At 43.2% G+C, this 26413-nt stretch overlaps 1 protein-coding gene across 1 annotated transcript in view; it reads right to left on the bottom strand.

Annotated features, from left to right (window-relative positions):
• The window catches only part of TET2 (tet methylcytosine dioxygenase 2), a gene marked incomplete at both ends in the record, with an annotated part of 69887 nt that overhangs the window by 4808 nt on the left and 38666 nt on the right, over window positions 1-26413 (bottom strand). Inside the window, 6 exons of the mRNA XM_084262747.1 lie at window positions 2317-2406; window positions 4076-4226; window positions 5020-5228; window positions 6303-6396; window positions 10012-10102; window positions 12377-15758. Coding sequence (XP_084118873.1) covers window positions 2317-2406; window positions 4076-4226; window positions 5020-5228; window positions 6303-6396; window positions 10012-10102; window positions 12377-15758 — 4017 coding nt within the window. The remainder of the gene's footprint in view (window positions 1-2316; window positions 2407-4075; window positions 4227-5019; window positions 5229-6302; window positions 6397-10011; window positions 10103-12376; window positions 15759-26413) is intronic.

Here is a 26413-nt window from a genome sequence, read left to right as displayed (position 1 = left end):
AGGGCTATTTTGGATCGGTACTTTCGTTCCTTGCTGCTTTGCTCCCTGTTAGCTTGTGCCTCTGGCTTGATTGTGAAACTGGCCAATGATACTTCTCTGTGTATTACTTTTGATTCTCTACCAGTGGTTGGTGTTTTTAGGTGACAAATACAGCACGTGGTTTCTGTGTCTGGCACTAGAGGAGTGATATGTTTGTGTAGACTGGAAATATACCAAGCTGCTAAGGGAAAATGGCTTTAGAAAGCCGACTTCAGAGTGATTTAATGAAAAATAATGATTTGCTTTTGGATTTGTCAGATTTTGGCATGCTAAGCATATATTTCATTACCTTTAGTACAACTCTAACCCCTGACCAAAAAGAGACCTAATTCAGTCAACACTTCCCACCCATGCGCTTGTCATTAAGGAGCTTTACAAAGAGTTGATAATCGACAATAAACCTTACATAAAAATAACTGACACGGTAATGGAAGACCAAGCCTTAGACAAAGCACAGTTTCATATTTTATTTAGTAAAATAAAAATGAAACCAGGTTTGTAAAAAGCTTTGCTGAAATTCCTAAACCTTTCAAGTGAATGCAAAAATCTGCACTTAATGGAACTTAATGGATCCCATTTTAAGTTAAGGAGAGAGTAGAAGTTTTGCCAAGGCTTGATCCAACATCACCAAACAGGTGTCTGGTTTGATCACAGACCTTTATTTTTAAAATTTGGAGTATTTACTTCTCTGGAATCTAAAAATAAAAGCAGAACAAAACTTGAAATATGCAATTGCCTTACTGAAGTACATTGGTGCAACTGTCCTCTGAGATATTCTGCTGGGTCCAGCTGGAAAAACAGGCCCTTCCCAATTCTAGATTTTAATCCAGTAGCAATCCAGACTTGGATTAGAATTAACCTGGGAATTTGGAAGTTCTTTTCAGGATTCAAAGGGGAATTGGTTTTAAGGATTGGTTTTAAGGCTTTTTGGGTTTAGGACCTCTTACAATACCATATGAATTAGGTCTCAATCATCTCTCTTTAAACCCATTGGCAGCAGCTTGATCAGGGTTTCTCCACAAATACGCAAAACTCTTGAAACAAGCCAAACTATACACACACCTGATTGCACACGGTGACTTGTAAAAGCATGGATTTTCAACAAGTGCTGGGCAGGACCATGTCTTACAGGGAGAAAGTCCTTTTGTGGATTTTTGTGGGAAAGCAGCCAAAGAGAAGAACCATTCATTGTTCACTACCCCCTCATTTTTTCTCCTTCCTCTTTTCCTCTCTTGCAGAACATCTCTTGCATATTTGGACAGATAACCTCAGCTAGTGGGCAGGCAGCCAGTTTCCTCTATAATGAGTCTCTAAACTTTATCTGATCAGGTAAGTGAAATCAAGTCTGTACTCAATCTGCTTACTCTGTCTCTAGTTGCTACTAAATACTCAGCAAAGGAATGAGTTTTGTGGCAAATAAAAATGTTTGTGTTACTTCACTGTTTCTGTTAACAGTTGAAAATCTGTCTTGTGCTGGTTGCTACAGCATGATGCTGGCAACAGCAAAAAAGTTGTCATAGTTTATAGTGATGCTGATAGTTTGGAGACTGTAAGTTCTGTGAATGTTTGTGATGGTAGTGAATCTCAGCAAGGAAAATGAAGGCCAACAGTTATGCCTTTGCAAGGGATATGTAGTCAACCTCTGGTGCACGTATCAGAACAATGTTTGGTAAAGGAATGCAGATGAGGCAAAGCCACAACTGGGACCTTCATTAAGACTCTGAATGTGCTAGTATCTGAACACTGCTTCACAGGTTAAGAGGCGCACGTGATTCCCTCATGCAAGAAGGCCGTTGCAGGTACTTGTGTGCATATGAAGAGCTGACTGTGTTCAGATATGGAACTTTGCTTTAATGGTTACTCTGGTGGAAATGAAATTTGTGTGGCACTTCAGAGAGCAGAACTGAAACTGTGGCTTCAGGGCTCACGTGCAATATGGGACGCTGCCTTCTGGTGCTGTTGCCAATCTCACACCATCTTCATGGCTGTTTTGCCAGTTTGGCTGGTGAATCAGAAATTTGTGTTGTAGAGCTGAAGAGTTCTGCTCAAGTGTGAAGGGATTTTATTGTGTTGATGTAGGTGGAAAGGTTTGTTCTGTTTAGTGGACCAAGTGCTGCTGGTTTTACTTTAGAAAGTGCAACTGTTCATTTCCATTTGTCTTTCCGAATGCTGGCACAAAGCGTAGGCAATGGCTTGGTGCAAGGTTGAAGTGTTGGAAAGTGTGGTAAAAAATCAGGCTATTTGCATGACTGCTCCCATTCATTTTCCCCAGCATACCTGGTTGTTATATGCATCGGGTGCAAGCTTCTTGTAGGTAGGTGCCATGAGGGTTGACAGATTCTGCAAATTGGACTCTAGTTTTTCTTCCTGTTGGGAGATGGAATAGAGTTCAGTGACACTTCCATCCTGTGTGCATGGGATCTAAGTAATTAGGGTCTCTGCACAGTTATGTTTACAGGCATAGTTGTTTAAAGGCCTAGTTCATTATTATTCCTGTTTGCACAGTAACTGCTGTAAGTCTCCTTTTAATTTTATTGTTTAAGAGTCTTTAACTAATGAAGTAGTAAGGTAGTGTGATCCTTGCTAGAGAATGTCACATACTATAATCTTAATTTGGATTATATGAAGAAGAGACACATTTTTCAATATGAAAATGTTTTTGATCCAAGTGTGATGATCTTTATTATTTTCCCTATTGGAGTTTTGGGAAAATACTACTCTTCAGAAAGCCTGAGAGAAATAACATCACAATGGTCCATCAAGTAAATCTGGCTAATTTTAGGGGTTTGTACATTACAATGAAAGCACTTCAACACACTTGAAATATCTTTTCATGAAGCAATTTAGAATTATTTAAATACTTCAGACTTCAAAAAGTTCCTGATTCTTAAGCTGTGAAGAATTGTGGACACCTCCAGTAGTTGCTGATGGGGAGGCAGGTATGACCATGCTTCTTTTTCTAAAAGGAGAAGTACACACTCTAAAAATGAAGGGCTCTTTAAAAATTAAGTACTCCAATAACATACTCCATAGCTGTTCCCCATCCTCTCAGGATGAGAATCCCAAGTTCAAAACCTCGCTTATGTGAGGCCCTTACTTTTACTTGCAAGTGCATAAAGCGCAGTGGCATCCTGGAATGGTACACTTGGCTTTAGGAGTTTGTATGTTTTGGGAATGTGTAAAGAGCTGTGAAAAATCTGTGGGTTTGAGACAGCCATCTTTGGTACATTAAGTTTGTATCTCCTACTACAGGGCCACCTTCTAGTTTGGGACTCCAAAATGACACTGAAACCCTCAAAAGTATCGTGCTGTCAAAAGTTGGTTTGTCAGAGACACAGACCACAGAAAGCTGTGGGCCTGTGTGTCAGTACACAAGTGAGGTAGTAAATCTGCACGTGCTTGCCCAAAGAGAGACTGGGCCACTGGAGCCTCCCAGACACATGACTAGCTGGAGGAGTCCAAGAGTTGCTGCAGTCATAACTTCAGAGGTGTCTTGTGCCTAGCCTAAGGTCAGTGGTTTTATTACTCCCAACTCATTTTAAACAGTTGCCTGTTTGCTGTAGCACAGAACCCAGTCTGGAAACATTCACTGGGTCAGGACTGTCAATAGAATGAGTCTCCCTGTCCTCCTCTTCCTATTGTAATCTCAGAGTTTCTTAATGTTGGTCCCCATGCAGTCTGCTCTGATTCCCCATCACAATGCCATGCCCCTCCAGTTGGTGACCCTTCCCCTCTGCCACAGGGAAATGCCCAATTGCAGGCCTAATACAGGCTGTGTCCTCTCCTCTAATTGTGAAAGCCTGCAAACATGGTTTCAAGTCTCAGGGCTTTTACCAGCTGTCAGAATTTGGACAGTCAATTCAGCTGGCTCAGTGACTGGAATCAATCAGCCTTGGCTGGCAGTTATTTAATTACCCTACATGTGTGCCATTCAGGCAGGGCTCTGGCCCCTGGCCTCTTGTACTGTATCTCTATTTGCAGAGTGACAGAAAACATTCCTTTGCAAATAAGGCTCATTTTCGACATGGACACCAACCTCTTTTGGGTCATCCCCCATCAGCTTAAACTTTCTTGGAATCTTGCTTCTGGCAAACTTACAACCATTGTAGTACATGCTCCAGGAGCAACCAAAGGAAAATGAAGCACCACAAGTTTCAGGGTCCAGCCCTTGGCATGCGCAAGTCCGTCTGAAAAATGAGAGAACGTGGCTGTGAGCAGCAGGCCAGTCCCGGGGCACTCCCGCAGTGGGCGTCAGCGTTCTGCCAGCCCTCTGGGGAATCACCAGTCTCCGGGCGTTTTCCACCAGGAAATAATGAAGAAATGAAAGAGGGAGGAATGGACAGTATAACAGAAGGATTTATAGGGCTGACTAATTTCATGAATGCAAAGCAAGGATTATGGGGTTTCTAGGCTTCTATGAGAACCCTGGCTTTGCTTGGAAGACGGTGTGTTTGTGTGGCAGTAAGTAGTGGTGTTCATGATAGCTAAAAAGGGCATATGCTGACAGCACTGCAACAATGTGGGAGCGTTCTGATAAGGACTGGACAATAATTCCTGAAATACGGCACTACCCATGAAGCCAAAGCAACATACAGCAAGAGCTATGTTAATTCTAATCTGAATGGTATTTGCTATCAGAAAGACATGGAAAAACAATACAGTGCAGTTCTTTAGATCCATGCTAGCTTCTGTAGGCTTGCAGTATGATTTAGTGCATCTAGTTTTTATTTCAAGGTTGAGGTATCTGCTGTCTGAGATCTCTCCCTTTAATATGCTGAGATGCATCACAGCTCTGGGAAGGGTTTTTTCCCTGATTTGTAAGAACCTTTGTTTTTCTCACAAGGTCTGTGAGTTTTCAAGCTGCCTGGAATAGCTGGAAAGGTATTATGCATTTCAGAGTGACAGCATGAGCAGGGGTGCCAGGTCTCAGGCTGAAGGTGGGGTTGCAAGTCTGGTGAGCGTACCCGTTGTTCTACTTACTCTTCGTTCAGGGCACACCGCCGGTTTGTGAGCGTGCCGTACTTCCTCAGGGTGTCGGTGAGTTCAGAGTAGAGCTTGTCAGCCAGGCTTGTTGGGATTCCCTCCCAGACCAGGATGAGGATCACGATCACAGCAGTCTCACACATGTGGCCCGCTCGCTCACGCACCAAGCAGAGTAGTTTTTCCTCCTGACTGCTTCTGCGGACTACCTGCATGTACAGCCACGCACAGCCCCGGAGCCCCAACACAAACAATGCATTTCTTAATGTGGAGAGCAAGAGAATAGGAAACCTCAGCATTTGTGTGTGTGTGTGGAGATTACTTCTACTGCCATCTTCCTCTGCTTCTAGCAACTTGATCGGTTTTCCTCATGTGATGCAGGCCACAGCTATCCTTTCTGTTTAATAAAGCTGACTCCAACAGGCATGGACTGATGGCACAGAAAGCCACAGTGGTGGGAGCCAGCTCTGTAAAGGTATCTCCCATGCTCTAGTTCAGCAGGAATATTCCTCTGACTCTACATATGTGGCCCAGTTTTTTTAGCAGGCACAAGGAAGTGAGCAGTGGTGCCTCTGCACAGAGCTGGATGGTGGACACCTGAGCCTAGGGCAGGAGCTGTGTGGGGAAAGGCAGGCAGCTAAGGAAGAGACTAAGGAACTGGACATGGGAGCTCCCTCCTTTTCCCTCCCAAATTTGAGCAGCTAAACTTGTAACTGGTCACTCAGTCTTGTGACCTGCCCTTACTACATACAAACATAACAGTGATGAGAGGAGCAGTTGATGTTCATATAAAATTGTGCTACTCGGTATTTCTGGAAAAAAATAAAGGTGCAGTCTGGCAAGCATAGAGATTGATTCAGGTTCTCCTCATCCTGTCTGTCCCCAGCCTACCCAAACCACTTGGTGATTTGTGCCAAAGTCTGACAGCATTACTTCTCAAACTGAGAGTGCATTTTAAAAACATCAGTGTGGTGTCCTTAGAGAACTTGTTTGTAAGTAAAATTAAATAGCAATGAGAATGTCTGGGGCTCTGAATCTGAAATCTAAGCAAAACTGCCTTCCTGCTCAGGTTTTCATACCTTTAAGTCAAATTTTATTCTTGCTGTTGTCCATGCAACAAGTAAATGGAGTGTTTGATTCAGGGCTGGGAGCAGGCTACAGGCATCTGTGGTTCTGGTGCTGTTGAGCTATTTTAAGTTTCATAGTGGCAGCTATGTGCTGTCTGCTTACATGAACCATCATACAGGGCGAGATTCATCTGAACGTTTGCGTACATCACTTACCCATTTAGCAATTGGACATCCTTGAGAACTTTTGCCTTCTTTCCCAGTGTAGACAACCCTTTCAATCCTTATAGCTTTACCCTTCTGTCCAAATCTTAAACAAACAAAAATACGTACAATAAGCAGATTTGTTTGGCTCTGTATGAGCACTGAAAAGAGGGAGCACATTTACCAGTCTTATCTTAAAAAGTTAATACTATGAATTATGGGGGGGGGGGTGTGTCTGTGGGGGTGGGAGTGGAGGGTGCACACAGCAGTTTACCTTGCTGATTTTATTACAGTGTGGGACGGATACATTAAGAGAGGCAAATGTCTTGAGTACATCATGGATGAGTACAAATTATCCATATCACATTACTATTCCCAAGCCTTTAAATTGTTTCTATAGAGAATTTGTTCTAGATAGCATTTTGAATAGTGGACTTGAAGTCTCTGTTTTGGGGAGGAATTTTACATTTTTCTTTAACTTCTGGGTTAAAGTTATTACTCTGAAATGTATGCAGTTGTCATGGATGAGCTGACACACAGTAGCCTATTAATTTGCTGTGCTTGTTTCTGGCTTAGATACAGTGTGAAGCAGTTAAGTCCATTATTAATTTGCATCATACCTATTTATCATCTGCTCATAAGTTGTTAGGTACTTCTGCCCGACTTCTATACTGAATTAGGATCACAAGGTGACCCCAAATGATGCCCTTTGTGTGTGTCTTTTTGTGACAGAGGTGGCAAGCTCAGCTCTGGCTGAAGTGTTCAACCAAAGTGATTAGTCCATCAAGGCAGAATCTAGCTCCACAGGCAAATAGTGCTGTTATCCTGAGCAAATGGAATCTGCTTTCCACGTCTCTGATGGACCAGGTGGAAATATGCAGCAAATGCTAAGGGAAGCAGACCTTGAATCAGCACATCAGATCTGTGCAGCCATTTCCAGGCACATTCTCTGGCCAGGCCTCTCCCTAGGCTGCAGCAGCTGCGGGGTGCCCACCTGCTGAGGCTTGGGGCACACCAGGCCTCTGGTGAGGCAGTGCCTGAGAAACCTCAGTGTCCAGCCACTGCATTGCCTTGGCTGCATTTCAAGGACTGGGCAAATTGCACTTCCATCACTGTTTCTTGATTCTGCTGCTCTCATTGGCATTGCCTTTTTTTTTTTTTTTTTTAATAACGAGGTTTGGGGACTAAGTCACCATGTCCTTGTTCTTTGCCTGTTGCCTACAGAGCAATCAAGAGAGTTCCTTCCTGTTATTAATGCTTTGGGAACTTTTGACCTTTCATCCCTCTTGTTTTTGCACCAAAATCTTGGTGACATACTTAAGAGCAAATATTTGTATTCAAACTTCTGTCCTGTAAAGGAAATGAAAAATGCTTATTTTTAGATGTGATCTCATTGTGAAATTTCAGTGTCACAGGAAATCATACAAATAAAATCAAGTTATACTACATATGTTCTGCAGGCAACTGTTAGGTCACTTTTTCCTACTTAGGCTTGGATGTTAGTATACACTTGTTTCTTTAATTAACCACATTAAAAAAAACATACTTAAAATCTTCATGTTTTCTATCAATTTGCTAATCTGGATTGCAGGACAACTGTGCGGATGTCGCTACAGAAATATTTTGTATATTACACACTGGAAATGAAATGGACTTTGTCTCAAATCTCTCCAACTGTCACAAAGGAATTTCTGCCTGATGTTTGTCATGCTTGCTTTCAGGCCAAATCTGATCGGCTTTAAAACCGGAGCAGAACTCACTGAGCATGAAGTAGGGATTGGGAGAGGGAAGAGGTAAAATCTATGTGTCTACCAGGGATTCTGCGAGAAATTTATGCTGGTATAGTTAAAATATTAACTGTGAGTCTAAATCCAGCTCCTGGTTTGCTTGGCAGTGCTGATACCTTAAAAGTCAACGTTTAATATAGTCAACATTCCCATTTTCACAGGAAGCCGGTTTAAAAGTGCTTCAGTTGTGATAAGTGTCACCAACTGTACACTTGTGCTTGAGAGGATCACTTTATAGTTCAGTGCTTTTTTGTTGTTGTTTTTACTCAGGGATACAAAATTAACTAATGAGGAGGAGATCTGGAGTTCTTCAGTCAGGGAATTGCACAGTTCATACCATATGAACAGCTGAAAACTAGCTGTTGTTCAAGTGGCTGCTGCTACACTCCGCTGAACCTGGCTGAGTAGATGCATGCTATCTGTAATCTCTCAGGATTTCCTTCTGCCAACATGAAATGAAATTAAATGCAAAACAAAGAAAAAAATAGAACAAAAAAAGAACAAAGGTGAGGTCAATATTAGGGATGAAAAATTACATTCCAAAGTAAAGAAATGAGAAATGTTTCATCTCTAATAATTGACACCATGACATGAATGACTTTCCTCTTTTATTACTTGTAAATACTAAAGAATTCATCAGTCACTGAGAGCACTGGAGAGAACAACTTGTAAGAAGCACCTCAGGAGGGTCAGTGTTCACTCCCCCTTCGCAGGAAGAAGCCGCTTTATGTAGCGTACATGCGTTCAAGCTGCTCTCAAAGCTGAAAGCAAGTTTTTGGGGAAAGCCCTTCACAGGAGTCGCAGGGAAGGAGGTGCTAAGAAAGAGAAAGGACCTTAGGACTTAGCAGTACTGTGAAAGGTTTAATATGCTCTACGCGCCCATGGTGGAGCAGCGATGAGCAGAAGCTAACAGACCTTGCTAAGAAACAGCGCTCATTAGCTCAGGCACAGCACTGCAATAACGCCCGTTTGCTTTTTAGTTCTGGAGCTAGCTGGAGCTTCTTTGCAGTTCCCCAGCCTGGATTTTTAAGGTATTAACAAATCAAATTCCCATCTGTCTCTGGCTTAGTGGGGAGCTTTTCGTTTGCTTGCTTGTTCAGAGGGGGACTGAATTCCCACATACCTCTCAAAATCTAGCCATTAATATCCATGTACGCCAAAAGCTACAAGTAATGCAGAATTCACAGTGCAGAAGTCACTTTTGTGACAGTTTTTAATTTAAATACTTTGGAAACGCTGGTGGGGTTTGTGCTTACCTATCTTTTTAAATAGCACAGATCATGTATCCATTTGGCTGTTCAAAATTCCTGGTTTGGTTGGCTTTAATGTAATAAATATATCATGGGATGCAGCACGATACAGGGATTGTCCGCAATCGAGATAAGGCTGGTTTTGTGCAATTCCAAGGAAGGGGATGTGTTTTCATAGAACCACTTATCAACTCTTGGGCTGAAACCCTATCCAACAACTTTGTGGCTCTCCTCTGGATATGTCCAAGTTAGATTTAGCCCTCTAGGGTTGTACTTAGTAATTTTTCGGGGGAATGTAATTTTGAAGTTTGCTATTCCGCTCTTCATCTTCCTTCTACCTTGGCATTCTCTTCCCCAGAGGGAACACCAGGCCCATGCCTGCTTTTGCAGCCATTGCCAGCCGTCTTGCTTGGCAGGCTGGTGAATGCTTGTTCCTGCTTGGGTTTGCTGGCATCTGTCTCAAAGCGCGGAGCCCGTGCCAGCCAGCAGACTATTAGCCCTGTCAAATATTGTGACTCTCTGGTGAATAGCACAGTGCGTCATGTTGGCAACACTGGAGTAGCTAAGCCTACAAGTAATTACTTGATTTGCAATTGTTTATTTCTTTATGTGCAAAAGCTGGAAAAATTCTGACATCCACAAAAGGATAAACGTTAATCTGCCCTGTGCCTTTGCACTAATTACCTTTCTTCCATGATTTCTCTAATAGCTGCCACATTAGGACCGGCTCCTAGATGGGTATAGAAAGGACCTTCATCTTTTTCAATAATTTGCTCTGTTTAAAACAAAATAAAGGTTATTATTTTGAAGCTTAATTCTTTAATGTTAAAAGTCACATTGCAAAGCTTACATCTAGCTCGTTAGAATACTGCTGTATGGGTGTGGGGTCAAAGTTTTCAAACACTTATGTCTAAAGTATGCCCACGCAATGTGTACAAAACATGCAAAGCACGTGGCTGATCCTGCCAATAGCCGCGATAGGGACTGTGTGCCTTTTGCCTGCACAAACAGTTGTGTCGCATCTCGGGCTCTACACTGAAATTCAAAAGGCATTTTTCTTTTATCACGCGACAGTTGTTTCTCCTTCTCCCACTTCCTCCTGTCCCAGTATCTGGAAAGGAGGATAAATGGGAGAACAACAGTAAATATTGATGTTAGTGAGCTGTACTGTGCTTGTTTTTCAGCAGACATGTTACAGTGTAGGAACCTACAGTTTGAGAAAGTGGCCAGTAAGGTTACATAGAGAATTTCTGCCACCCACAGAAAGACTCTCTGAAATGAAAAAAAAAAAAAGAAAAAGGAAAAAAAAAAGAAAAAGAAAAAAAGAGCAAGTTTGCTGAAAGAAATCCTGCACAAGGCTTAGTCAAAATGCTTCTATGCTGAGTGTGGCCTCATTTTCCTCTGTGTAGGTAGGACCATGTCAGGATCAACAATATACGCTCTAAGTTTGGTTCAGGCTCCAGCAGTTAAAGAGAAATGGCCAGGCTCTGCTCGTGTTCAAGAGGAGGTGGTGGAGCTGTGCTGACTTCTCTGAGGGCTGCCTTTATGCTGTCTGCCATGCTAACTCCAAATGCTGGATGAGGTAATGCTGCCCTTGACGTAGAGCCTCCAGGAGCACGATGACAGCATGCTATAAACCTGAACGCGTCAGTGGGGAATGATTTAATTTCATCTTTCTAAGGATAAGTATGGTAGGAAAGAGCAATAAACACTATGAATTATGCTGTGGCACTGGGTTCTTTAAAGAAGACAAGAACTAAATTTCATGCTTCTTTATTTCCTAGAGAAATTTCCTGGAGAATTAAGATGCAAGTGGAGAATGAGAACTTTTGCTTAGTCAGCAGTTGCAGTACTAGCTCCAAAAAACCTGAGAATAATAAAAGGATTGCCAGAAAAACTTGTGCCAACTACATTAGAGAAACTGGCTCAAGGGAAAAAAATCAGATCCAAACAACTGCAGTGTTTTCAAAAAACCCTACATTTTGTAGGGTGTTTCTTATAAAGTAACAAGGACCAGCAAGGCAGCAGCTTTCAGTTTTATTCCTGGGAGCTTTGGGAATCCACTACCTCCTCTTTTTGTTCCCATGGATCATCTCTGACACATAGCTCCCAGCATTCAAAAAAGACAAAAAAGTCCATTTTACAGTTTTGGAGGATCATTGGTTCAGCTTTCCTCCTTTATAGTTGGTATGAAATCCCAGGGAGTGAAATGATAACAATTTTTTTGTGTGTGTTCCATTTTTGGTGCTGAACCTTTTGTCTCAGCCTGAATAGCTTATCCAGTAGAGTCTGAAAGTGCCTGATAGACCTGGCCATGTGCAGCGTCAGAGCTGTATGGCAGCTCAAGGGACAGGGCTTCCCTCTGCTCTACTATTCTAGTGTTTGGAGATTGGGTATGCCACGAAGAAACACTGACAGTTCCCCTTGCTGCTTTTCTGGAACTGCTTGTGCCACTTCTAAGAAACTACTGATCTCTTCAGCATTGCAGGAGACAAGAGCATGAAAGAGAGGATAAACTCCTGCAACAAGTGAGGAATAATCCATCATCCCTTCTTTGCTTAGGCTTTACTGAGGGAAACTTCAGCTGTTTCACTGTTGGGAGTAAAAAATGGCATATGGATCTCAAGTTTTGGACCCAGGATATATTTTATAAATACTGATCTAACCTTGATGAATAAATTAAATTACTAAGTTATGACCTACTTTTTTACAGCATGTTGTCATTACATGTCTGCTGTTCAAGGAGAATAGATGTGAAGGGATACATTACTGGCCATAAGCATTCTGACTGAAAAAGGAAACAGGTGATTGTTTAATGAAACACTGAGAAAGGGCCTGTGTGTAGGGTTCCATAAGCAGGCGAGGCATACGTGTATAACATTGGAATTTTACAAGGCTATACTAACGACTGTTTAAAAAAAAAAAAAAAACACAACAAAAACCAAAAAAATCCTCCCAACAAAAACATCCAGCTAACCCTGCAATCCCAACTTGAAGGCTCGTTTCCTTCCTCTGAACTACTATTTTTTTAGTACATCTTGGCACTTACCAACACAGCTGCAAGATGGGAAATCATACTGGGTTTTGGCAGGTGTGTCCAATAAATTTTTTACAGGAGTATCCAATAACTTGGAAGGTGAGTCTAAAAAATTATTGAGAACAGTTCCAGCTGTTCTTTTGGTCGGGGTTTTCTCAGTAGACAAGGTGGCTTGCTGATCCAAGATTGGGGTCTGAGTGTCAAAATCTGCAGCACTGGTATTTCTCGATAGGATGGTAATAGGGCCTGCTGTTTCAACCTTCACATGTTTAGGTGATTTGATAGTAAAAGTCTTGTGATCAAACAGTGATTTGACCTGTATCTGTTTTAGCTGCTGTTCCATTGTCTCGATGATGCTCTTTTGTTGCATGTTCTCACAGCTGAAGTGCTGATTCTCTTGTTTAATTGTTTTTTTCCACATTTTGTTTTCCAGCTGTCCAGTTGATGGACGCATACAGACATTAGACTTTGTGCCAGCCTCAATTTTTATAGGCTTGCGTGTGGCACTGGGACCAACCTCAGTTTTGGATTGCTGGTATGCTTGTTGCTCCTGTTTTTGCAAGAGATGCCACCTTAGAGCAGCATGCTTTTGGAAATCCTTAGGGGTTTGGGGCTGCAAATGGCAGCCTCTCTGGTCTTGGGAGTGTGGGGCAGTTTGCTGGCTGTGTGGTAAGTACCGCTGAGGAATCTGTTGTTGGCTCGGGAGGTCTTGGTTCCGACTAGCACCATAGCATTGTGTTTGCTGGAGTGGCGGTAGCTGTATAACTGAAGTTTGTTGCATCTGTTGCTCTTGTTCTTGAAAACAGTGATTCACATCTTGCTTCGTGGTCAAGTTATTCGGAAAATACTGCACGTGTTGCAAGTCCCGCATTTTGCTGCCTCCAAAGTGCTCGACACTTGCGGCGTTTTCTTTCTTCTCAGAAATCAAGTGCGCGTTGTTTGGGCAGGGATGCTGCAGAGTAGCGTTTGCTTTCTGCATGTAAAGGGGAGCTTTGCTGTTCACGCTTGGAACAGGCTCTAGGCCCAGCTGAGGGTTATGCAGTGCGAACGCTCCTGGTTTCATGTACTTATTCCCAGTTTGAAAACATTCGTCTACTTTAGGCTGACTGTAGGATGTCCTGTCTAGCGGCTGCTCGGCATTGCTTTGGGAGTGGGACATGGCTTGGGGAACATCTTTACTTTTCATTTGCAGAGCCTGTTGCTGGTTTGGGGTCAGCTGCGGGCTGCACGGCAGTTGCACCTGCTGCACCTGTTTTTGAAGCATCTGTTGCAAAATTTGCGAATGCAAGAATTGCTCGTTTTCCCCAGGCTGGGGATTCAAGTGCTGCTGTTTCAGTGGGGCCCCTAAAGGCTGTTCAGCTTGCTGTTCTGCTCTCTGCTGGAAGTGGAGCTGTTGCGGAGCGTGTTGCTGCACTTGGGACTTGAGCAGAGAATCCATCTTTGGGAGCTGCGGCTGTGGTGAGTGTTTCTGGAACGGCAGCTGCTGGTCAGCTGTGGGATGCGGCTGCAGCTGGGAGGTCTCGCTTTTATACAGAGGAGGAATTTGTTCCTGTTGCATTATCTTCTGGCTCTGGGGCTGCCCTGAAGGCCCCTTTAATGCATCAGGACTTCCAGCATACTGTTTTGTATAGGCTGTTTCGGCTGTGTTTGCCTGGAACTGAAGAACTGATCGGAGTAATGCTTTGCTGGGCTTTTGGGGAGGCTCTCCCTGGCGGGACTGGGTGGAAACCAGTTCTATCCAGGCTGGCTTCGAATAATGTTGAGCCTGTTGCACAGGCTCTTTCACTTGGTCCTTTTCTCTGTCGGGAGGAATCTCGGGTTCTCTCTGTCCCGGGAAACGCTGATAGTGTTGCTGCAACTCACCCTCGCTTCCGCGCGCCTGCAGGTTTTGGAGGGGAGGCTTTGATGCCGGCGTCATTTCTTCTGGGCGCTGCTGAATTGAGGCGGCCACAGCAGCTTGCGGGTTGCTTTCATTGATGTCTTGTTGCAACGTTTGTGCCTGCTGCGGAAGTCTCTGCTGAGGGTGAAGCTGATGTTGGCTGAGGCTGGGACTTTCTGATACTGGTCCCTGCTGTTGCCCTTCATTCTTTATTTCCCCAGGAAGAGTTTCATCACATCTGTTGTCATAGGAATGGTGTCCTTCTCGCACCACGGCAGACAGGGCACTGTTCATTTCCGGAGCAGGAGGAGCGGAGGAATCTTTGTGAAACATTGAGTTCTGTTTAAAGAAAGCACCATTTTTTTCTGCTTGCTCAGAAAACCTTTCCAAAGAGGCGCTCTGAGCTTGCAGGTTACTGCTGGAACTTAGAGAGAGGTCTTGGTTGGGAGCCTGCCCTACGCTTCCACGAACAGTACTGTTTCCTACGGGTAACTGGTGTGGATCGTAGCCTGGGATCTGTTGCTGTAACTGTAGTTCTGGTTTCTGAAGCGAACAGCTACCTGGCAATACAGGTGGTTTACTGGAGTCTTCTGTGTTGTAGACCTCAGTAACCACTACAGCTGGCACTTGAGGCAGCTCAGAGTTTGAGGTCTGTGGGGAAGTGATCTGCCCTGAGGTATGGGATGAATGCGTTGTCTCATAGGACAACTCATTAGTAGCCTGACTGGTAATGGCATTGATATGAGATGTGTTCTTCTGCATCGCTATGGAAACATGTTCTGGATAATATTGAGACAGTGTTTTCTCCAGGAGTTCACCATGCATGCTTTCCATGGAAGAGGCAGAAACTGTAGCACCATTAGGCATTGGCACTGCCTTGTTCTTAAATAGCAAGACAACGTCCCTGTTGTGGCAATGAATGTTTTCCCGCTCCTGCTCATCCTGAATCAGGTCATGAGGGTTTTCTGAACCACCACTGTTGTATCTTGTAGACTGTATCAAGCCTGAAACTTCATTTTCTTGCCCCGTAAAACTCTCAGGTTTCTTCTCACTGTAACAATTGGAGATGCTTGTTTTTTCATTATTATCCTCTGGCTCAGCTTTGTCTCCATTTACCTCTTTGTCTTGTTTCACCTTCTTGCTCTCAGGAAATCCACACAGAGAGGGCTCGTTAAAAGTGCGTTTTATCCCACCATTTTGCATATATTTGGAATACACTTTGTTTTCTTGTAAAAGGTCGGGGCTAACGCGGTTGTTTGGACTTCCCTTCAGGTGGGGCACTCCATGGTTGCTTTTAATGAATAGCTCCTTGTGGTCTCCATTTACTTCAACTTCAGGCCTCTCTGTTGCTGGACTTCCATTCTGTAGCTTCACTGCAGAAGGCTCTGCCTGGCAAACGTGAGAAGATTGTGGTATTAGAAATGGACTCAATCTATTGCCGTCAACATGGTTGGTTCTGTCCTGTTCCATCTGGCCTGCTCCGGGGCCATCCACAAGGCTACCCTCTGAATGTATCTGAAAGAGATAAGAAATGGGAGAGAATATAAGTCAATTTTCCTTTCTATTGATGAACAGCGAGTTACACACAATTCTTGCACATCCAAGCACCCGCTGTTGTCCCGACCACCTCCTACACACAGTGTGAGCTCTCGGGTGTACCCAAGGGTTGCTTCACTGTGCCATCACAATTTGCAGCCCCGTGTCTCCTTTCTTGAAGGTTTCTTCTTCAAGATGAGACAGCAGAAATACCGAGTGACCCCTTACCCCCAGTTAAGACGCATGCAGATATTTTACAAAAAAACCTCTCCTAATGGTGCAAAAATGTTCTCTGCTTTTGAATGATTTGCATAGACACCTCTGTCATCGGTTTTTCTCCTTGGTAAGGCAGAAAACCACACCAAAGCCATGGTTCTCAGACTGGGTGCTAATCCTGTTAGATCAAGTGTGCCAAACGTCTTTTGTGCTGCCTGAAGGATTATTGCTACCAAGCTTGCCAATTAGAGGGGAAAGCCTTCCTTCTCCTGTCTTCAGCTGTCTAACAAGGTCTTTTAAAACTGGCATTCCTAAAAGCCATGCAAGTGGCATGATACCCATGTGAGACAAAGCCATGTTGTTCACAGGAAGTCTTACGGTTCATCAACATCTTGGTAATATCAACAAACAAGAGATTTCTGAAAGGTTTGGTGGTAGTGGTAATTTTTCAGGTATTAATATCCTTTCAAATTTACATGTAGACATCAAGCATGGTTTAAACCATGCATTTGGGTTTTGAAGCCCTGCAGCTGTGGAACTAGGATTTTTGTTGTCTTTGTTTGGATGGAAAATACCATTTTCTCCTATACTCTCTATATTTTATTTATAAAATGAAGTTTTTCATTGGATACAAGTACTGACAGTGTGCACTGAACAAATTCCATATAATGACAAGCTAATCCTGTTCACATGGATCTTCCCCAGGATTCACGATCCCAGCTAACATAGATAAAGCCCTTGTTTGACTCTGCTTGTAATTGATTTTTGCTGGTTTTATAGTTCACAAATGACAGAAGACAGACTGACAGAGGGTCTTACAGATGTGAGACTGCATAGAGAAAATTTGGCCTCATGCATGTCTTTGTCTCAAAGCTTTTCTTTTTAGTTTGCATAAAGGGGAATCTGGAGGGTTCCCTGTTACCACGTCATCCATGGTTGGACTGCCAAGGCAGGAGAAGCACTGCACATGGCTGGTATTGCCATTAGATAGCAAGAACAAGTATATTGAAAAATTTCTCCCATCATTGTGGCACTGCTTGTATATTTATCCTACACTAATTTTTTCCCCCTAAAACCAATGCTAAGGAACATGTAATTTATAGTTTTCAGTGTGGTATTGCCTTAGTTGAGTGATACGATTCTAAAATGCTTTTGAAAATAATACTAATTCATAAGATTTGCTACATCCAGCAAATTCTCCTCTGTCTGCAGCTCTCACTTCAGTATGAGGACAATTCAAACACATGCTTTGACTGGCAAGCATGGAATGACTTGTATCCACTCCTTCCTTAGCCCAAAATTAGGTTTAGATTTACTTTTGACCTGAAGTTGTTTTTCCTTTTCTTTCTGTAGTCAGTTCATGTTTTGTGTGACAGAAGCTGAGGAGTTCTCTCTGCCAGTAACAGTATGTTACAAAAAAAAGGGTTTGAGGGGGGAAAGCTAAGAATAGGGAGATGGAAAAAATGTTTCTCCATCTTACCTATTTTCTTGACAAGGTGAGGTAGGCTTCTTCCCTTCTAGATATATTTCAATATATTTCCCAAGCTAGCTTTAAAGTACCACACTACATGAGCCTTTGCAGCTTTCCCAGGGAGACGATATTCCATGCTTCACAGAAAGCAGCACGAAAAGGATTGCTCTGATGTGTCATTCTAGGCTGAGCAGCAGAATGATGCTCCCAGAGTATCTCAAAAATAAAATGTCAGCCTAATTTGGAAACATTCTGTGCCTTCACACCTTTCATACCTAGAAATGTGGCTGAACCACAACTCAGACATGCGAGTGTAGGCTGCTGTATTTCGCAAATATGAAACGAAATAAAAGGCGCCATAGTAATTAACACTGTGCTGCCAAGCTCCTCCTAAAATATTTATTTCCTTAAAAAAGTTCTAGTCTGTGTGATTGAGCCGTGAGAAACTTCCTCTGGCCCTCAAAGTCTGCCTGGCTGTTTGTGTTCTGGTGTACCATATGGGATGCAGCTAAATTCCTTCCCAGAGTTCCCAGACAATATTTCTTCTCAACTCCTCACTGACAGGTAAAAGCACCTTTTCATTCAGAAGTGGGGGCTGCCCAACCTCTCTACACTTAGCCTGCAAACCCCTCGAAGGAGCACACCTGTCCTTAGGAAAACAGTCTTAGGTTCACGCCATCCTCAAAAGCCACAAGGTTACCTTCACTGTGTGACAAGGATTGTTATTTGCAGTATTCTCCAAGACCTCAGGGTATGAGCCAATCAGTTCCCCCAAATTCTGATCACCGCCAGTGTAAAAGGCACTGGTTTTAGACATGGCACAGGATGCGGGAAGCATTTGGTTCTATAAAAGACAAAGTTAATTAATTGATTAAAAGTGCCAGATTTGCATTCCTTGAATTGCATGTAGAAGCACAGCGAGTTTGTGTTAACTCTTCTTTCCCTGTCTGCACTGAGGTGCACACAATCCTTGAGTCACGCCCCAGTACAGATCTTGCTCGGGCAGCTACAAATCACAGCAATTATTTGTAATTTAAAGCTGGCAAAAGACAAGTGGCAGCAACACCGTTATTACTGGTTCTACTTGGGACACCGTGAAGATGTTCCTGATGCTGTTACTAAGCAGACCTGGTTGTGCCTTGCAAAGTCTCTATGCTCTTATTCATAATTGTTGTGGGGTGAACTATCTGCCTCTCCGAATAAATCTACCTTTCCCCGAGCACAGCAGCCTTTTTTCTCTTTCCCATAACTGTATTTTATCTAGACCATTTAGTAGCTCCACATATTTTTCTTCAGCTATAATTCATTTGAAATTCAAGTCACATCAGCAGCATCTGTGAAACAATTACTGCATCTAGGACTGACTCTGCAGTCTAATCCATCATAATTATGACTGGCCTCTTTGAAGATGCCACGATGCGTGACTTAAATATAGCACATTAGTGTGCAAATGGATCAGCATCTCATCCCACCAATATGCATTCAAGTTATAATTCAGTCCACTGCCGTTTGACTTTTTCAGATGCAGTGTGTGTACATTTATTTCTTGCCACATATGGGGCACAAATTGGAAACCAGCTACTGAGAGAGAGTTTGAGATTTTGTTTGTTTGTTTGTTTTATGGGCAAATTTGGCATATTCCCGCCACCTCTATCAGCACTGGAATACTGAAAGACTATTGAAGGCGTTGTTATGAGCATGACAAGCATTTGACTGGCAACAAAAGTACTCTTAGTTATGTCATTTTCTTTCATGGAAAACCTTTCTTTACTGTTAGCCAGCTCTAGAGGTCCAGACCTTAATTTTTATTGCATCCGTATCTGGGGAGTTTGTGAATGCAAAGCAGCTCAGCTGAATGAATGGGCAAATATACCCACTGCAGGGGAGTACAACCTTCTGCAAAGCTGGGCAAGATTCCCAGTAGAAAAAGCAGGAGGAGGTGGCAGGGGGGATGCTGTGTTAGAGTACTCGTGGCCCTAAAAGGACTGAAAGGTGGGCTGTCAGATGGGTTGTTTCCCTTTCTGGGGATAGCTGGGACACAAATACACCTCCTGGGAGTTTTGTCTCCCCAGCAGAAATACGCCTCCTCAGACCACGACCTCAGCTGACTTGTGCTCGAGTGATTATCAGGATGAGGCTCAGGAAAGCAGAAGTCGGATATGGATACCCGGGAGCTTGCTGATGGCTCGCTGGGTTGTTCCTGGAGAGCTGCCACAGCCTCCATCCTGCCGGCACCCTTCTGCCACTGCCAGGTGACACAGAGGTCTGAACTGCTCCCAGACAAGAAACCTGTGTAGCACTTTCTAGACAGAAGATGAATTTACCTACATGTCTTGCCAAGCTCCACTCTGTTAAGTTGTGCTTTCTGCTTAAATTCTCCTGCTTCTATTGCCTGGCTACAATAGTGGGCTTCAATTTTGGCTTAATTTGCTACGTATTATTATTAAGTGCTGTAGTGCAGTTGCTTCTCTCCTGTGAAGCTCATACCACTGGCAGAGGTGTCTAAATCCTGAACTTTCAACAAGTGAAAAGGCTCCTGAAGTTAAGGGATATTTTTTTTCTCTCCATCTCAAGAATAAATGAAAGTCCGAGGAAAGGCATGAGTGGAGTTATTCCTAAGTAAGAAGAGTCGTACATGGCACTATCAGAAAGCTCAAGATCTGCACTAAAACCTTCAATCTCCTTGACTCGCATATATGCAGCATTGTTTCTGATTAACTCCACCTCAAAGTCTGCTCTTTTTTAACTTTGTAACAAGGTGTGTAAGCAGTTATTATGATGCTCAACACCATGATTTATAGCCGAGTGGTTGTCAGGGGATGTCATTTTTCTCTGGCCTAAGTAGTGGTTGCTTCAGCTGTGCTGTGGGTTAGCACCTGTAAGCAAGCTGCAAATGTCACTGGATGAGAAAAGATGGGCAGCTAACTCCGATGGCTAATGGGCAATGTAACACATCAAAGCTCCATGTTAGGGAGACATTCCCATCACTGCTGGGATAAAATGTTGCACACGTGAAAACTGTGGTGTAGTTTAAGAACTTCCTATATGTTTGGCACTCAAGGTGCACTGTGGCTATGCACTCAGAAAGCAAGCTGCCATGTGGAAACTGATGGAGAGGCAGGGCCACACCAGCCCAGGCTCTGGGTGGTTTGCCGTTCACAGAACAGGTTCTGCCCAAGCCAGGGTTGCTGGTAGTTTGTCATAAATACAGAACCATCAGAAACCAAACCCCGTGCAGGCCTGTTGTTCCAACATGGATTTAATGTGACTTTCTGAAGCCAAGGCACAAGAGGGAAAATTAACCCCATTGTCCATAGCAGATTCAAAAGAGAGACTGAATTCATGCCTAAGGTGAATCGAGACTCTGAACCCCATAACATGCCCTGAAGATTTGCTCTACTCCCCACAGGCAGCACTGCTGCCCTGCTGCCAATTATGGTGGCTGAGGAAAATACAGTGGAACTGCAAGGCAGATGTAAAGGAGGCACGAGAAGGACAAGGACACTCTGTGGTTAGCTGGGCTCTGTGGCTTACAATGGGGTCCTTTTCACTGTGCTCAGCTGTCTCTTCATTTGGATAGTGTATTTATTCAGTGCATTAGCTGTGCTCTGGAAAAAACTCGCCTAAGGATGCCGCCTGCCTTCTCTGTCCCTTGAAGTTTTTAAGACTGTACTGCTTTCCAAAATATATACAATTGCTTTTTCATTGTAGCTTCAAATAGCAGTTAAGGGGTTAATGTAGAAACTACTAGATGAGAGTGTATTCTGCAGGAGGTCATATTACATGAATGTAATTGTCTTCTCTGGCATTTAAATCTATGAATAATCTGTGTCAAACAAAAAAACAAGTGGGATGGCTGAAGTTTGTTACCCAACTTATAGCTAATTTATCCCCAATTTACAGGGAAAATGGTGACTAGTGAATATAGATATAAGCAGACATAAGGGAATGAAGAGCATGGGATTTGTGAAATATGAGGATTAATAATTCATTAAATCTTACCCAAGCCAGAAGCCTCACAATTCATGCATTTTTAAATCAACTAGTGCAACCCCCCCAGCTCCCCCCCCGATTTATTGACACCAGTTCTTGCATTTCAGTGATGTGGTGATCTAATCGCAAAAGCACTTGAATCAGTTTGATTTTTTGACCTTAATACAGAGGGCAAAAGAGTAAAGCTAAGCTGGTTTGCACAGTGATCTCCCCTTGCTACACTGCAGAGCTCTCAACAGGACTCAGTGCTGCAGGATGTCTACCCAGACACAAAAAATGGCACTATTTCAACAAATGCATAAAATCAAGGGGAGTGAAAATTAAATGCCTCTACAATACAGGTGGGAAAAAACCAATTATGCGAAGGAAATTAATTCAGGAATATAAAATGCAAGCAAATAGGAATTATAATGTCACACCACACAGCTCTTCAACTCCTTTTTTTTGTAATTTATGCCCTATACAAACTTTGCACTTAACTGTATCATGTAGCCCTTCTAGCAGAAGAACCCAGCTCTTCAAATCACTTGTAATGCCACCATAGTCTGACTAGATAAGAAATGTTCCCCAAAAAGTTGAACTTTAGAATGAGGTTGGATTTAAGAACCAAAGGACCTTCCTGCTGTAGCGACCAGAATATTCGAGACGCGGTTGGCACCTATACTTGTTCTTGCTGGTTGTAAGCTCGTTTCTGTGGTTTAGATTTGAGTACAGTGGATCCAGGTGGTTTATACTGACACAGAGTTGTATTACTGTCCAAGTTTGACGTTACCTTGGTATGCCGACATACTCTAATTTCTTGAGCACCACTTTGACTATTATACATCTTTCACAAATACAGGAAGCTGAACTAAAACACCCTTTCACCTTTGCTGGTTTTGAGAGTAATTGCAGTTGGTAATTTTAATAGGAAGGCTAAGGGGATGGGAGGTACAGTCTTAAGAGCTGGGGTAGCTCAAATAAATTTACACTGAGATGTAAATATACCTGCATATGATGAGAAACTTCTCTTGTGTGCCTGTGAAGTTTGGACCAGCAAAATTGTTTCAAATTTCGACCTACATGAGGCATCACTCATGTAATTCACCAGCCCCTGTGGATTCAACACTGGGAAACACAGTAGAGTAGGAAAGCGGAAACAAGCTTTTTTCTCCATCTCAGCCAGTTACCATGCTAGGTTAGATGTGTTGAGCAAAGGCTGGCAAGGTAGGGTGGGTGGTGTTTTCAGGTGCACAACTGATGCTCAGACCTGGTTTTGATTTCTGGAAAAATGGTGTAATTTGAGGGATGATTTTCCTCTCTGTACTTCAGCTACTCCATATGTCAAATTGTAATGCTGATGCTGGCCGCTGATTAACTTCAGCTATCAGAGAGCAGTAGCTAACTGCTCATGCTGTTCTTTACTGAGCTCAGGAGTGCAGTGTTGCCTCTGTGTGAGGACGCCAGAATAAGCAAGCACTGGTGGCTGAACTGTTCTTCAAGTGACAGTTGATGTTATCAACCTGCTGTCTAGGGAAGGTTACCAGGAGGTCAGTATCATCATTATCTTCCAGTTTCTGTGATCTTTGTCCATCTGGCTTCAGACCTGGATATAGCATGGGTTTCTTGGGTTGATGACTTCCTGACACCAGTCGAAGGTCAGTTATCCATGATGATTTCATCACAGCTGTCGGCAGAATTAAGTAATTCGCTATTAAGCAGTACATCCTCCTTGAGAGCTAGAAGCAGTGGAAGTGACTCTCTTGGCTCTCTTCACCCCATGCTATAAAGAAGAAAGGGAGGACCCAAAGGAAAAGCTACTGGCAAGCTAAAGATTTCAGGATTTCATCAAGTTGGGACAGTAACATTGGACAACAGGAAAAAAATGGTCCTGTTTGCCATGTGGGTGGAAGAACTGATAGAAGGGAGTAAAACGTTGTGGGCCGCAGCATCCTCAGAAAGCCTATTTACACAGCTCTGTTTTCCATTATTCTTTGAACTTCACATAAGAAATCCTCTTGGTCTCCCAGTTTGGATCAAAACAGAATTTTGGACGAAATGCAGTTTTCTTAATTTTATTCTCCAAAAATTGAAATGGAGGATCATACTGAGAGGCGAGTGGGAAGAATGCAGAGACAAGGGTTGATAAGATTGAGGGTTACTCTGGTCGTTGCTCCCATGTGTCCAGATGATGAAACATAGCTTTTGGCTCCTTCCTTGGCCTCACTATGGCAGTCTTTGCACCTCAATACACATTCCTCTTCCATTTTTCTCATGGCTTTGTCTCACCTAGGCTGAGATGCTGTAGTAACTCCAATTTCTGAGTATTATTCTTGGCCATTGAGCAGTTAGAGGCAGCACAGAGACACGGTTCCTATGCTACAGAGCGTGCACTGTGCACACCGGCATACCCAAGGGCATCCCTGCTGAGGTGGTGAGCCATGAGGTGTCCATGTGTCCATGTGTGAGATGCTGCACCCCACTGCAGCTTCGGCGCTGTTTCCTATGTCATTCTGGGGATTTACTTCCAGATGGTGCAGTTGGAGGAGTTGAGCCAAAACAAGGGTACTTGTGCTGGTTTGTTGTGCAATTTGATTTTAAAATGTATTTTCATGCCCACTTCTTTCCACTTTGTGCCTTGCATGACTTAGAAACCAAACCAATTGCTCGTAAATGCCTGGGAAAAATAGATTTGTCGGGGCCTAAGGAGATGAGTGCCCTGTTCCTCAGCTCCAAGGCAGCACCAGCCAGACCTGTACCAGTCTACTCCAACCTGTTTTCAGAGGTCTCTAATGATGAGGGTTGCATAATAACCCACAGTTACAGGCAGTGCTTCATTAATTGTACTTATTAGAAAGCTTCTACCATTTAAAACATAACCCTAGATCATCTCTTCCCATCTACCACAGACTCACGGAGCAGGTTTTTTTTTTCTTCTGTGCTATGGCTTCTTTCTTCCCATGTAACCAGAGACTGTGATTAATGCTACCCTCTTAGATAGAATAAACAACCCATTTCATGACATCCAATCTCCTCCCTGGGTGGATATATATCCATATCGTTTATTCCCTGACCAGATGAACAGAGGTCACGTAGCAAATGCAACAGTCTGTTCTTCGGAGACCTTATGCCCATGCCACACTATGCTAGATGATGTTTCAGATGGTTGCTATACAAGCAGCTATACTGAGTACCTATATAGTATTTCATATACCTGTATGAATTAAATTGGCTTTCCCCCAGTAACCAAAATCAGTTTTGTTCCCTCAGTATGAGAGGGAATTATGCTGAAATCAACAGACCAGGCTCAGTACTTCTTGTGGAGCTTTATAGAGGAGGTTGTTTCCTTAAAACCTCCGACTTTAGTACATTTAAGTCTGTGAGCTACTGGCACAAACATGTCTTCTGACTTCCAGCGTTGCTGAGGCACCACAGAAGATAAGAATCTAATGCATTTTTGGAGGTCTATTAGAAGATGCTCCCCGGAGCTATGGTTGCCATTCAGCTTCTTTCTGCATTCGTGTGTGGTCTTCAGGAGCAGTTTTCATGTGGGTTATTGCAATCTACATACAACAATGGCATGGATTATCATGCCGAAATCTACATCTGAGAAAATAGCTACAATTCCCTCTCCAGATGTACAAGAGATGAAAGATGAGGTGGTTTTGATGACCAGAGCCAGCTGACGACCTAGGCTCAGTCGAGATCTAACCTTGATTAAATCAGGACTCTGGGAGAGAAACAAAACGTGGGAGCCAGTGCTGCCTTGCCACGGTTCTGAGCGCATAAGAGAGCTTGGCACAGTTACTGTTGCCATCCCCATCAGTTTTAGGTTGGAGATGAACATGTGGGGCTACATTTTCATTTTGAATGCTTGGAAAGAACTTTGGTCATCGACTAATTTTAGATAAAATGGCCCAGGGCCCAAATAAATTGTAAGTCAAGAAACACCCACTTCACATCATGCCAGCATTTATCAAGGAGTTACAGCCTAGGTTTTTAAGGTTGGCTTGAAAAACAGATTTTCTGTAGTTACTGTTTGGGTACAGTCATTTTCCCCCCTTTCTAATTTTAGCTTTTTCTTTTGAAGTCCACTATTAATCCTGTTCTGAGAATCAAGCAACGGGCTCCAGTTCATGCTTCCATACAACTCCGGCCATTTCTGAGCTCCTTACCTTGTTACATCTTTGCTTATATAGAATCTGAGTTTTATTTATAGCCATTGAGAAGTTCCTAACATTTAAGCATAAATGGGAAGTCTATGGGGAATTTTATGTCATTGTGTGGAAAGAAACATTTAGATAGAGAGCTACTAGGGAGAAAAGTTTCTTATAGGGAGACAGGCACTAGTCTTTCTGTGGAATCTCCCTTTAGTGTTCAGGGAAACCAGTAAAATGTCTAGATTTTGTGAATGAGACATTTGTTTAAAAACACAACTCTAACATGTAGGTTTCACCCTTTATCCGTATAACAAGACTGGATAAAAACTTGGGATTGCTGGGCCGAGAAGGGGTTGGGATCACAGAACAAGCTGGCATTCCTGCTTGCCTTTAATTTCCAACAATTCAAAGCACATTCTTTCTCCAGTTTAAATTTTGCTCTTTATGGCGAGATACAACATGAAGAGACAGAAAATTCGCTGCCGCCAAGCTAGAATAGGCGGGGTGTGGGGGGGAACTGGCAGGTTGTGTTTTAACTCTCGCTAAGACTTCCAGGCTCCCGCAGCTGACACTTGGAAGAGCTGCATTTGAGCAGTCCTGAAGGGAACTGCAACACTCCTCTCTCTGTGCCCTTCCTTTTCAAATATTTTCAAAGCTTTGAAAACAGTCGGCTGTTCTTCATTCTGGCAACTCGCCATTTGCTGCCGGCTCACAAGAGTTCATAGCCTCCTGAGGTATCCAGTGGCCCACGTGGATTTGAGGGAGTTTGAAGCTCTAATGAAAGACCTTTGATATTTTGGGATATTTAAGAGACA

The sequence above is a fragment of the Gallinula chloropus genome (assembly GCF_964237585.1).
Source record: "Gallinula chloropus genome assembly, chromosome: 4".
Classification (NCBI taxonomy): domain Eukaryota; kingdom Metazoa; phylum Chordata; class Aves; order Gruiformes; family Rallidae; genus Gallinula; species Gallinula chloropus.
This window is presented reverse-complemented; position numbering and strand designations above follow the sequence as displayed.